The sequence below is a fragment of the Poecilia latipinna genome, unplaced genomic scaffold (genome assembly GCF_001443285.1).
Source record: "Poecilia latipinna isolate Pla-1442-1.1 unplaced genomic scaffold, P_latipinna-1.0 Scaffold354, whole genome shotgun sequence".
Taxonomy (NCBI): domain Eukaryota; kingdom Metazoa; phylum Chordata; class Actinopteri; order Cyprinodontiformes; family Poeciliidae; genus Poecilia; species Poecilia latipinna.
Genome location: NW_015112970.1, coordinates 138,369 through 150,816, shown reverse-complemented (window position 1 = coordinate 150,816; position 12,448 = coordinate 138,369). Strand labels below are relative to the sequence as shown.

Sequence of the window (12,448 nt, the reverse complement as noted above, 5' to 3'; positions counted from 1 at the left end):
ATTTTCAACCTTTCATGTTAGGAAAGTTTCTTGTTTTTTTCTAGAAAATTAACTTAAAAATTTCTGATTTTTTTGGCAGAAATGTACAACATTTTTTGTTTCTCCAGTGGCCCTAATGCGCCATTGCTTTTATATTTTATAGTAGGGTTGACTGGAATTCAAAGTCCAAATAAACAGAAACTGTAAAACCTGTTTGTCAAACAAGATGGCCGCCCTCTGAATTATGAAAACTCATGGAGCGCATTGGTGAAAAAAAATCCAGATCTTCAAAAGCCAAAAATTTCATTAATCAATGGAATTGATTTATCAGCCAGCCTTTCTTACAGTTCTGTGGGGAAAATATGAATCTGCAAAATGAAATCTCTGACAGGACAGAAATGAGGCAGTGGTACATCAGGTCATCTTCTCTTTACGGTCGCGAACCCGTCACTGCTGCGCTGACGTAAAACAGACCTTTTCAATGTGACAAGGCTTCAACCTCTGGCCTGTACAGTTGTGAGGAGAATCCGCTTCGCAGCTCAACCGTCAAAACAATTTCCCTGATTTCTGCCTGGAGGCCCCAGTGGAAGAAGCTGCTAAATCATACAGGCCTCAAACCGGGCCGCTGCGTCTGCAGGCGCGAGGTAGTCACACAAAAACACTGACAGCGATGAGATCAAGAATGCAGAAACACTGAAGCGGTTGGATCACGTGCCAAACAACAAACACGCTTCCTGTTTGAGTTAAAAACCATCTGAAGGTTTGTGTTTCACTGAGGATGGAAAACCTGTCAAATTCTTTAAATATGGTCTTACTCCATACTCTAAGATTTCATTCATCAAAAAGCTTTCTGGTGACGCAACTTTGGAGTTCAGCCTCTTGTCAGAACAGCGTTTTCAAAGCAGAAGCCACCAGGGGGCGCTGTGGGGGCCTCAGAAAGTTGGAGAGAAGATGAAGAAAAAACTAAAAATAAAAAAATGAATCGCATAAACTTCTAAATCTTTTCTCAACATAATTTTTGTTTTATATTATTCAATTATATTTTTAATTAAATATATGTTCAAATAATTGACTTAAGTGTTATTTCTGATTCTCATTTTCTGATTGGCTGCCAGGGAAATTCATTCAACCCAAAAGAACCTGACTACAAAAAACATAAGAGCTATGAGAATAAAATAAAATTTGATGTGAATAATATAAAATATTACATATTTTCTTATAATCAAATGTTGAAAAATGTCATTGTCTGGTAATAAAATCATAGTATTTTATCCGATAGTAAAATTTTACGCCACAGAACTAATGGCATCTAAAATCAAATTATGACATAGCATTATGCAAAATGAATGTAATAATTATTGAATAAAAACATTCTAAAGGTTGATGTTTCTCTATGTATGTGGAAGAAACATACGTATAGAAACGCATGTACAGAATGTAGGTGTCTGTAGGTAATGACACCTATAGATCATGATCTGTTACTGTGCAGAGGGCGTTAACGCCCATTTGGGGGGAAGTGACATGGAAACGTTTGGAAACCCTTGATTCAAACAGCCTCCTGGGGACCAAAGAAAGTTTAAAGTTCAGAACTGCAGAAGCCATTTTAATGAGAGGTGAATCTAAAGAAGTACAACAAACATTTTAAATATCCAAAATAAATAAACAAAACAACAGAAAAAAACAAATAAAATGAATTGTGAGTCTCTGGAACCAAAATTGTCCTTCAAGAAAAGAGTTTAAGACCAAAGCACCAGACTGAAGACTTTCATCATCCAGTTTCTGGTAAAAAGAGAAAAACAATAAATTATGCAAAAGGAAATTAATGAGCTTGTTTTAGTTTATCATGCAATTAGGCGTACTTAGACTGACTGACTTACTCACTTCTTCACCTTTAAGATATTAACAGTTTGTTAATGGGTCTTATCAGTATATTCTGGTCCAAAATGAAAATGAGTTTGACACCTCTGCTCCAAGGGGGGTGAAAAGTTAATAAAATGTAGCAACAAAGTTGATAAGTAAGCGACAGTGTTTGGCCACGCCCCTCAGTGTATCTTGGCTCCGCCCACTTTGGTGGAATTTTTCAAACCATGTGGGGGCGGGGCTAAGCTTTCACAGGACAGTTAGTTTAAATATAAAAAAATTAAAACAGTTCAAGGGGTTTGAATAGAAAAGAAGAGAAAAGGTGAAACATTTTCTTATTTTTACTGTCCAGCTGGCCCTGCGTCAGCAGAAGCAGAGGACACGCTCCCAGGATAAAGATCTGGATTTGTTTAATGTTTCAGACTGCTCTGCTAATCCTCACTACAAACACCAAACCACCGTTACGTAAACTGAGCCGTGCAGAGGAGCAGCAGTGGTAGTAGACGAGGCGCGGATTACGACTGGAAAACGAGACGTCACAACAGAATCCAAATAACTTTCAGGTTGTCGAACTTCAGCACTTTTCACAAAAAACTTCATAAAGCATCAGATAGCAAGGATTAAAATTCTTCAGTTTTTTTTTTTTTTTCATTCTTTTAATTTATGCATCATCTTCAAACCTGAAAACATTACTGTGGGATTGAACAACGCATGATGGGTGGGGAGATAAATGTGTTGTTGAGAAACTGTGGCTCTGAAAAGAGGGAAGGTCAGTCTGAAGCTAAACCTCGGTTTGAGACTTTTATCCGTTTAAGAGCTTTTCCATTGGCCTTTTTTTCTGTCCGAGTCTCACAGATTTCTGTTTAGGGATTAAAAATATGCTCTGAAATTTCATGAAAAAGACCCACAAAAACAGTCAGTCCCATATATATTGCTTAAAGTAAGAAGATTAAGATTCCCTGCATAACCAAGGGCGATGAAATCTGCAAACAGAAACACTAACACTTTATTTTTGAGGAAATAAAATCTTTTATACAGACAGTATTTCTCAAAGTTAGCATTCCTGTTGGCAGCTCCTGCATTATTTATTTTTTTTGGCCAATTGCTGCATTTCATTTGGTGCAAACTGCATTTTGCTGGAGCAGCTTGATGCTGATGAGAGGAAAATATGTTGCATCACCAAAAACACGTGACAGAAAAAGTGGAATCCGCTTATAAAGCTGCAGCTGGAACCAAAGCTTTTTAAAATAAAAGTAAAAATGTAACAAATTAATTACTAATAAATAATTAATGAAAATGTCCCAAAAATATGTATGTTACTGCTGTATGACAATGGTAGCAATAATAAATACATTAATGTATATGAATAAGTTTATTTTTATGCAAATTGTTTATATTTTTTGTAAAGTTTTTACTTAATTACTGTTGATTGTATTGAACTTTCAGCAAATTGTCTTTTTTTGGAAGTCTGTATACTTCAGTGTACAGTTAATTGATTACTACAATAGTTAACAATTCTTTCAATAATCGATTCATTGGGATTAATTTGATTAATTATTTCAGCCCTACATTGAATTTTGTTCTGCATTTATTTACCAGTATTACCATCAGTTACATAATAATTTAAGAACATTGATATAACTTGTTCTTTTTTATTTTATATTTTAGAAATAAAATCTATTTACTTTAATAAACATTTTATACTTGATATTTAAGTAACTGTAAGACTATAAGAGACAATATAGTTGAAAATAATATAATAATAGTTGCAGAGGAGAATAAAGTTAAAAACAGCCCTGGTAGACGAACTCCTGGTGTTTATCATTAATCTGGAAACTGTACGGAAAGCACAGAGGTTAACTACCGGAAATGTGCCAATTTCCTGAAGTTGACGATCTGATCTGTACCAGGTAAAGTGGTTAAGAGGATAAACTGGTAAAGAATAAAGGGATCAGTCATCATTCAGACCGAGAAGCTGCTGTGACGGCATCGTCAGAGGGAATATTTTAAGGAACGGACTGTGGTCAGAACTAAACACCCACTGCTGTCTCCACTGAACACAATTAAAAGCAGTTGCATACTGATCTCCGCATTTCCTCTAAATTTGACTCTTCTTCAGGTTTCCAACTATCTCTCTGTGTTTTGCAGGAACATCAAGATTTTAACTTTCTGAGAAGCTTCAGTCTAAGTGATGCAACAGCAAGCAGTTCTGAGGAAGTGCTGATGTGCAGCGAATTTAGTTCAACAGGCGTTAAAGACAGATGTTCTGGGGAAGAGAAAAAGGTAGATATGTCAAAAATATACAGTAAAATTTGTTTCCTAGGATATACCAATGCTGTCCACCATGGCTAAAACTTCCTGTTAGCTAAAATGTCTGAACCATCTCAGCCTTCCAACTTTTTCCCCAAACATCCTGACATATTCATTTTAATCCTGTCCCTAACTGTGTAGATTTAATCTAAATTATCCACAAGACTTTTAGGCAAATATTATTTGGATTGATGAGACAAAATTGAAAGTTTTTGGAAGGTGAGCGTTATGTCTGGTGTAAATTTCACAAGCAGTGTTTCCATCAAAGTTTCTTTTATGCACATTTTGAAGTGTTGCATTAGAAAAGGTTACTAGAAACAATAAAATTCAAAATAAAGTTTTTATGCTGGCTTAATGCACTTTTTGGCTTTTCTGAAAAAGAGTTAATGCACTGAAAGGGAGATGGAAATGCATAAGATGAATAAACTATGACATTTACTCACATTTCTACTAATCTAGAACTGGAATGTTCTGTAAATCTCCAGTATATTCAAAAACAATTCTCATTTAAAACCAGAATTTTCTGTATTGTTTACAGTAAATCTTATGCATCTCCACAAGCTTTTCTTAAAAAACAGAAATTCTGTCTTTTTTATGCTAAAGTTCCTGTATAATGACAAACACTTCTATTATTATTTTCTGCATTTTTACAGTAAATGTCCTGTATCGTCACAAAAAGACTTATTTGAAAACTGAAATTTTCTGTATAAAGTTTTTACAATAAATCTTCTGTATATTAACAAACATGATATAATAGAGCAACTAAAACAGGAGTTTTTAGATGCTTCTAAACTGAAACACGCCAGACTTTGTAGGTATCTGCAGCAATCTAAATACTTTTCCATGTTTTCATGGCAACATTTTGTCCTGCGATGTGTTTTGAAGCGAGTTTCTGTTGTGTGACATGAGGACATTAGCTGCTCAACGCAGCTGTAATCTGCAGGAGTAACCGCTGTTGTACACAATGACAGCTGTAATCTCTCTTTGTGACTCCATTTCCCGCTAACGTGATTACTGAATCTGTGCTGTCTTTTCATTTATCTACTCCGCTGCCTCTCCGTGCCTCTGTGTCTGCGCTTGGTAATCAGTCAGCTTAGCTCTTCGTCAAGGTAAACACCCGGAAGAGATCCGGCCAATCACAGCCAGAGCTGGCATACCGGGCAGCCAATGGAGGCAGGGGACGCTCGGTCCCTCGTGACACGGTGACCTGCTGCACGTCGGCGAGCGTTGCTATGGGAACGCTGCTGCACATAGCTGCTGCGTGGAAATACAACGGAGCGAGGGAGGAAGCAGAAAGGTGGGAAGATCATCGGGAGGGAAGATGCTGTGGGAGTTTCCTGGAAATGTTTAGTCAGGTTTGCAAAGTCTGGATTCAGGAGAAAAACTGAATATTTTGATTTACAAGTCTGAATATGACTGGACTCTGAAGGTGCAACTTTAAAATGCATCCGCCTTATTGACATCAAAAATCATACAGGTATTGGTGAGCAGTTTTTCCACACCCATTGCTCATCTTCAAGTTTTAATTTGCCAAACTGAAATTATTTAATATTATTTTTAACAATCATCCTGAGTTCTTATGGTTTTATAATTTAAGCAATGTCTAAAAAGTTAGTTGTTGCTAACACCAACACAGTTTAGCAGCAGCTAATGCCAAAACTTGAATTCAGATTATACAAACAAGAAACATACGTGAACAAAATAAAACATGGAAAGTAGAGAACAAGATGTAAAAGGGAGGTTAAGTAATGACAAAATTAAATTGGTGCTTGAGGGTTGTCAAGATTTTGGGGGAAAATAGAGCGAGAATGTGAGGGGAGGAAAGAGTATTTGAAGAGTCTTCACACTCTTCAAAATAAGAGCATGAATATCAACGGCTAGCTACTTGAATAATTCTTAAAATAAAAAACAACCAAATTTTAACGCAGATACTGAACTTTGTTAAACTGAAAGTTTACAAAACAGCCAAGTAAATTATCGTTTTAGAATTTACGCAAAAAGTTTGCAAAGTTAGCTAAAATGCCAAAGCGTTAAAAATTAGCTTAGATTATTAGGACATTAGCTAATTTTAAAGTTAATGTAGAAAGCCTTTCTTCATTAATAAAGTAAATCCTCATTTTCAAGCAGCATTTTTTTTATTTAAAAAAAAACTGAACAAATCTGTAGCAAAGTGAGTAATTTTTTCACCCAGCTGCTACGTTGACTCAAATCTAGTAAAAGTTTTATGGGTGTATTTACTTTTCATTTTATTTCTATATTGGACTACTTTCAAGCATATGTTACAGAACCGGAACAAATCTGAGTAATTGCTGACAATGTGAATCAAAGTCTTGCTTCAACCATACTGAACTGATGGCAGTAGGTAAAGTAAGATGTTTTCTTATTAAAAGTTTGTCTAAGAACTGGTAATAAGGTGCATTGAGGCTCAGTGGAGGTCAAAACCCAACACATTTCTGCAGAAATTTAAAAAAAGCATAACTTTCATGGAGAAAAAGTCAAAATAAAGATGAAACTGAAGATAACTCCATTCAAAATTATCTCACACGTGAATAAAAACAAAACAGATCTATATTCTGTTTCTCTTCCAGGCTTGTTCTATTTAAAAACTTCAGTTCCCCAAACAGAAATCTTACCTCGCAGATCTATATAAAGGAGTTCTGTTATAATAAGGACACTGTGTACCACTGGAGCTAGATAAACACTGATAACTAGGCCAATCTCTGCTGCATTTACCGTATGTGGGTTCAGATACTCAGCGAGCTGAAGTGACTCTCCAACGCGTCTCGTTTTATCAGGACCATATTTGTCGGTGCCGTTCTTTCTGTAATGATCTCACTCATCTCCTGATTAGCGAGTATCTTGCATAATCATCAGGATAATCATCCTCCCATCCATACATCCTTCCATTATCAGTTCATTATCCAGCTGCTCCTTTCATCCATCATTCCCTGCAGCTGTTGGTCCATTTCTCCCGTTTTTGCCCTAAATCAACCCCTGAAACCAGTCCGCTGTGTGGATTTCATCAGGACTAAACGCTGAGCGCTCGTGCTCGGCCTTCTAGTTGTAGAGTTATGTAATGAGGCTTTGGCTGGATGTCTGCGGCTGTCAGCTCATCATCACGCTTACAAACTTTCTGCATGCACAGGTTTCGCATGTTTCCGTTTTAAATTATATCTGAGAATCTCACTGAGAGTGACTGAACTGAATCGAGTTGTGAAGAGAATCAAAATCATTTCAATTTCATGGCGAATGTCACGCAGATTTAGATCACGCAAATGAAATGAGTGATTTCATTTCAGATTTCTAAGAGGGAAAAATTCCAAAAAGAAATTAGATAATCAAACAAAACACATTAATGCTTTTGTTGCAGGATATCAGACAAAGCTGCAATCTGGACAAAGCTTTCAACTTTAAGGATGTAGAATAGAATAACGTCCAGATTGCAGCTTTGCCTGATATTACGCAACAAAAGTATACTGCTAAAACAGCTTCCACTGGGTCATTTAATTAATATTAAGATATATTTGGTGTTTGAAATATTAAAGTAGGCAGTTTAAGAGAGATTCTGTCTACTGTACTATTAGAATTAAACATGATGGGAACCGCTAAATAAAAAGCTAGCTGTGCTAACCCTAAAGCGCCAATAATAAACATTAAATTCTGCTAAAGTGCGATGCAGACATGGTATTTAGTGGAACCAATGCCAAAGCACCAGATTGAAAACTTTTCTCATCCATCTTTTGGTAGAAAGAGAGAAAAAAAGAAACAATAGATCATATGGCAAAATATCAATTATAATGGAACCTGGATCTGGTATGAAAATGTTATTTTTAAGCCCCTCTCTACCCAGACCTTCTTTTCTCGTCCCCTAATGGACGAGTGAAGGCCTCGGAGTGCAACACGTCTGAATGTTCAGGCTTCAGAAGAAAGACGTAAAAAATTAAAGCTGATGTTAATATTAAATTGCACAAGCTGCGCTGATGTAACATGTTGGCTGTGTGTGAAAGTGTGTGAGTCGGAGTGACTGTGTTGTGGTGCAGAAGAAGCACGGATGACCCCAGATGACCCCTGGAGAGATTCCTCCCACCGTGCATCTGCACCCAGCCTGTCAGTCAGATGGACTTTTTACTGAATTTCAGAGATTTCACATGGACAGCTCATTTCACACATCCTCACAGTTTCAAAACACCCACAATGCATCTGTCCGTGTGCCTCTCTCTCTCCCAGCAATTAGTGTAATCAGATTACTTTTGTTCAAGTAACGAGTAAAGTAAGGGATTGCAATTGCAAAAAAAAGTATTAGATTACCGTCACTGCCGTGCGAGAAGACTACGTTAGGAAACCGTGATTTCGTTTGTGCGTTGTCATGGTAACTGGCAGGTGTGTGTGGAACAACAAAGAGTGTGGCAGAGTATAATGGTGTGTTAGCGCCACCGTAGATAAAAATAAAAGGGGTAAATTTCTGCCAAAATACTCTTTTACAATTTTGAGGTTAATCTCAGAAATTTTGTAGAAAAAACTTGAACAATTCTGAGATTCAAAAGTTGCAAATTTGCAAGAAAAAAAACCCCCTATTATTTCTAATATTTTAGAAAAGCTTTGAAAATTCTGAGTTTCAAAAATTCAAAGTGTGCTAGAAAAAATTCTGAAATGTTGAGATTGAGCTCAGAAATAAACAAAAAATAAACTTAAAATTTCAGAACAAACATGTTTTAACCCAAAATTCTCCAGATAAAGTCAAAAACCCTGCAGCTTTTGTAAAGTTTGTATTGAAAATATATATATATATTGCCTGATTTTATTTTTTGCTACTTATATAAATTATTTTCATTTTGGTTCTTAAAATACCAAAATTTCCACTTAACTTTATGTTTGATGATGTAATTTTTAAATATTAAATGATTGATAATTTGATCAGTTATTCAGTACCTGAATAGACTTCTTACCAAATACTTTTTTACGCGAGTAATTTCTCGAATATTTTTTTCTTTTACTTGAGTAAAAATATGTTGAAGTCGTCTCCTACTTGATCACAAATTTTGAGTACTCTGCTCACCTCTAACAGGTTTTTTTCCCAATAAAGTTACTCCAGTAAATCTAATTGAGTAAATGTATTATATCGAACTTTGAGCCTTACCTCCGTCCGAGTACGTCTCCGTCCCGTAGCCATCCTGCAGCCCGTTGTTCCACGTCCCCTCGTACTTCCCGCTCGTCCCAGTGCTCTCCCGCACGCCGTAGCGTCCCTTAAAGCCGTGCGTCCACTCGCCTTTGTACACCCAGCGGCCTTTGTTCTCCACGCCCAGGCCGTGCCTCTTCCCCTGAGCCCAGGTGCCCTGGTAGGTGTTCCCGCTTGGCCAGGTGTAGACGCCCAGCAGCTCGAAGCCGTGCGCCCAGGAGCCGCAGTACTCGCCCTGGCCCTTGGGTCCCGTGCAGATCCCGTAGCCATGCGCCTTGCCCTCCTCCCACCCTCCGCAGTATGACCCCCCATCGTCAAAGTTGAACCTGCCGCCAGTGGACATGCATGAAACAGCTCTTGGCAATTCCCCCGAAGCCTCGACAAAAAGAAAAAGAAAAGAAAAAGAAAAGAGAGGGAAGAAAAAGAAGGGCAGGTTGGTGCCAGAGGTGGGCGGATCGATCCAAAAAATACAGATAAGATCGGAACGATCGATTCTTTAGTTTCAGGTTATTTTACTTTCAGTAGTTTATCAAAGATTTGGTTTATTTAGCCAAAATGCACACAGATTTGTTCTGTTCTTCTATAGTTTCTGTTTATCATGTTATTAAAAGTATTTTGTAGATGGTTCTAAATTTTGTCCAAATTGTATTTTAACGGAATAATTCAAAGGAAAAATACCACAAAAGTGTTGCAGCGATTGCAGTTTTCTGGCCGATCTCTGGCCTACTAATTCTGATTTTGGCCGATACCAATTTTTTTGTTTGTTTGTTTGAAATGTTAGCAAATAAAATAAGAAAAGTCATTAAGTTGGTAGCAGTGGGGAGATTACCGTTAACTGGAAACATGAAGCCATGACCGGGTGGGCCAGTCTGCCAGTCAAAGCTTTTTCACAGCAGAGAAAAAGAGGACAGGGTTTGATTTTTAGACTTTTGTCAAGGTAGAAAAGGTCAGCCGATCATCAATCTCCAAAAATTAAGGAAATTGGGGAGGATTTATCAGCTAGTTGATTTATTGGTGCACTCCGACCTATAGACGTTGTCCAAATTCTGTCATAGGTTTTAACAAAATAATTAAAAGGGAAAAAACACGAGGGGTGCACCGATTGCAGTTTTCTGGCCAATCTTTAAAAAGCCAGATCTGCCGATTCCGAATTTTGGCCGATATGGGTCTGTCAGTCAAACCTTTTTCAATGCTGGGCGTCAAAACAAAGACAGTGATTGATTAAATTGTTGAAGTGGATAAGATCGTCTGCAAATTTACATATCGTCTGATCACCGATCTCTAAAAATTAAAGAAATGGAAGCTGATTTATCGCTGCACCCCTAAATTTTCTTTGCTCAAATTCTATCGTAGGTTTCAACAAAATAATTAAAACTGGGGAAACCCCCCACAAAAGTTTGGTGATGTATCAAACTTAAATAATAAAAATATTGGAGATATAGTTATTGCCGGTGTCTGTATTGGCGAAACTGCTGCTGTATTTACTTGGACTGATATAAAAATATGCCATATCGCACATTTCTACTGGGGTCCAAATTCTGTCCTAGGTTTTAACAAAATAATTCAAAGGAGAAAAAAAATACATGAAGTTTGATGATGTATCAAACTTAGATAATAAAGATATCAATATCTGTATCGATATTGGTGGTAGTGCTGCTGTATTTACTTTGATTGATGTTATCGTGCATCTTTACTGGGGTCCAAATTCATTCAAAGGACGAAGAAAACACAAAGTTTGATGAAGTATCAAACTTGAATAATAAAAATATCGGTATCTGTATCAGCGATATTGCTGCTGTATTTACTCGGATCAATAAATATATTATTGCACACCTTTACAGGGGCCCAAATTCTTTCCTAGGTTTTAACAAAATAAAGAGGAAAAAAAAAATCACAAAAAACGCTCATTTTGATGACGTATCAAACTTAATAGAAATATCAGTATCTGTATCGTATCTGTGATGCTGGCGCTGTATTTAATTGGATCGATACCAAAATATGGCGTATCGCACACCTCTATCGGGGAGTTTGAGGGTTAGGAGGCTGGAAAAGGAGGCGCCACCCGTTTTCAATGAAAGGAGGTGAAGGATGAAAGAGGGGCCTTACAGCCGGACCCTGATCACACCATCATCCCGCCGGGCTCTGATCGGCTTCGGCTAGCACCTCCCAGGTCCTCTGCAGCCGATGCAGGTGGGTGAGGAGGAGAGTTGGCCCGGAGCTGCCATTATCCTCTCCCAGCTGGAGTTTCACCCATCAGGCCTACACAGTCTACAACACAAACTCTTCCTCCCACTCAGGCCCACTTGTTCTGCCGCCTCCTACCTGATGATGCCGAGAAGTTTCCCTGCGGAGGTTCAAACCCGGTCAAGGCCCTCCAAAAAAAAAAAAAAAAAAAAAAAAAAAAAAAATTTTGGAAAAAAAAAAAATTTTTTCTCCTCTTAGCTTATTCCCAAAAATCCAGAAAAATAAAAATAAAAATAAAAGAGGGTCTCACTTCAAACTCATCGTCTTTTCCTTCTCACATGCATGAGTGTTACCGCACAATGCATGCGGGAGGGAGAGAGTGAAAATGGGGGAAAACACAAAGATACTCAGCTTTGAAGGCTGAACAGCAATGCAGTCTCCTACCTTCTGCAGCCACACACACACTCACACTCACACACTCAGAGAGAGAAACAAAGTGCGCACCCTCCGACAATAAAAAAAATAAAGTAAACTGATGAATTTCTCCTCCCTCTCTCTGCCTCTCAGTCTGAACGCAGGTTTAATCCACTGCGTCCATAAGTGGTTTATCCTCTGCGTGGGTTGCCTTCAGGTTGCCTGGTTGTTGCCTGTTTTGATGAAACAACATCCATCTATGTGATCCGCGTTGCTCCGTGTCCTCTCCTGCTCATCTCCATGTTTCCCTATGGAGCACCGGCTGACGCACAGCCTGCTGCTGCCCCGCTCCCAGTCTCCTCTGACGGCCGGATCGCTCTCTCTCTCTCTCCGTGCTTTTTCTGTGGATGTCTCTCTCTCATAAAATCTGCTCATTAGAGAGGACTGTTCCAATGCAGCTAGCGCCAAACCTCCCCCTCCTTCTCTGCTCTATAGCACAATCCGGCTTTTTTAAAGAGACAGGTG

The 12,448-nt window shown here is 38.0% G+C and overlaps 1 protein-coding gene and 1 long non-coding RNA gene across 2 annotated transcripts in view; both read right to left on the bottom strand.

The window, feature by feature from the left end:
* Positions 1-11,810, bottom strand: part of jph3b (junctophilin 3b) — a 43,194-nt gene extending 31,384 nt beyond the window's left edge. Inside the window, exon 1 of the mRNA XM_015036017.1 lies at positions 9,287-11,810. Within this exon, the coding sequence (XP_014891503.1) occupies positions 9,287-9,668 (382 nt within the window). The 5' untranslated portion in view covers positions 9,669-11,810. The remainder of the gene's footprint in view (positions 1-9,286) is intronic.
* The window catches only part of LOC106949639 (uncharacterized), a 342,173-nt gene that overhangs the window by 205,866 nt on the left and 123,859 nt on the right, over positions 1-12,448 (bottom strand). The window lies entirely within an intron of this gene.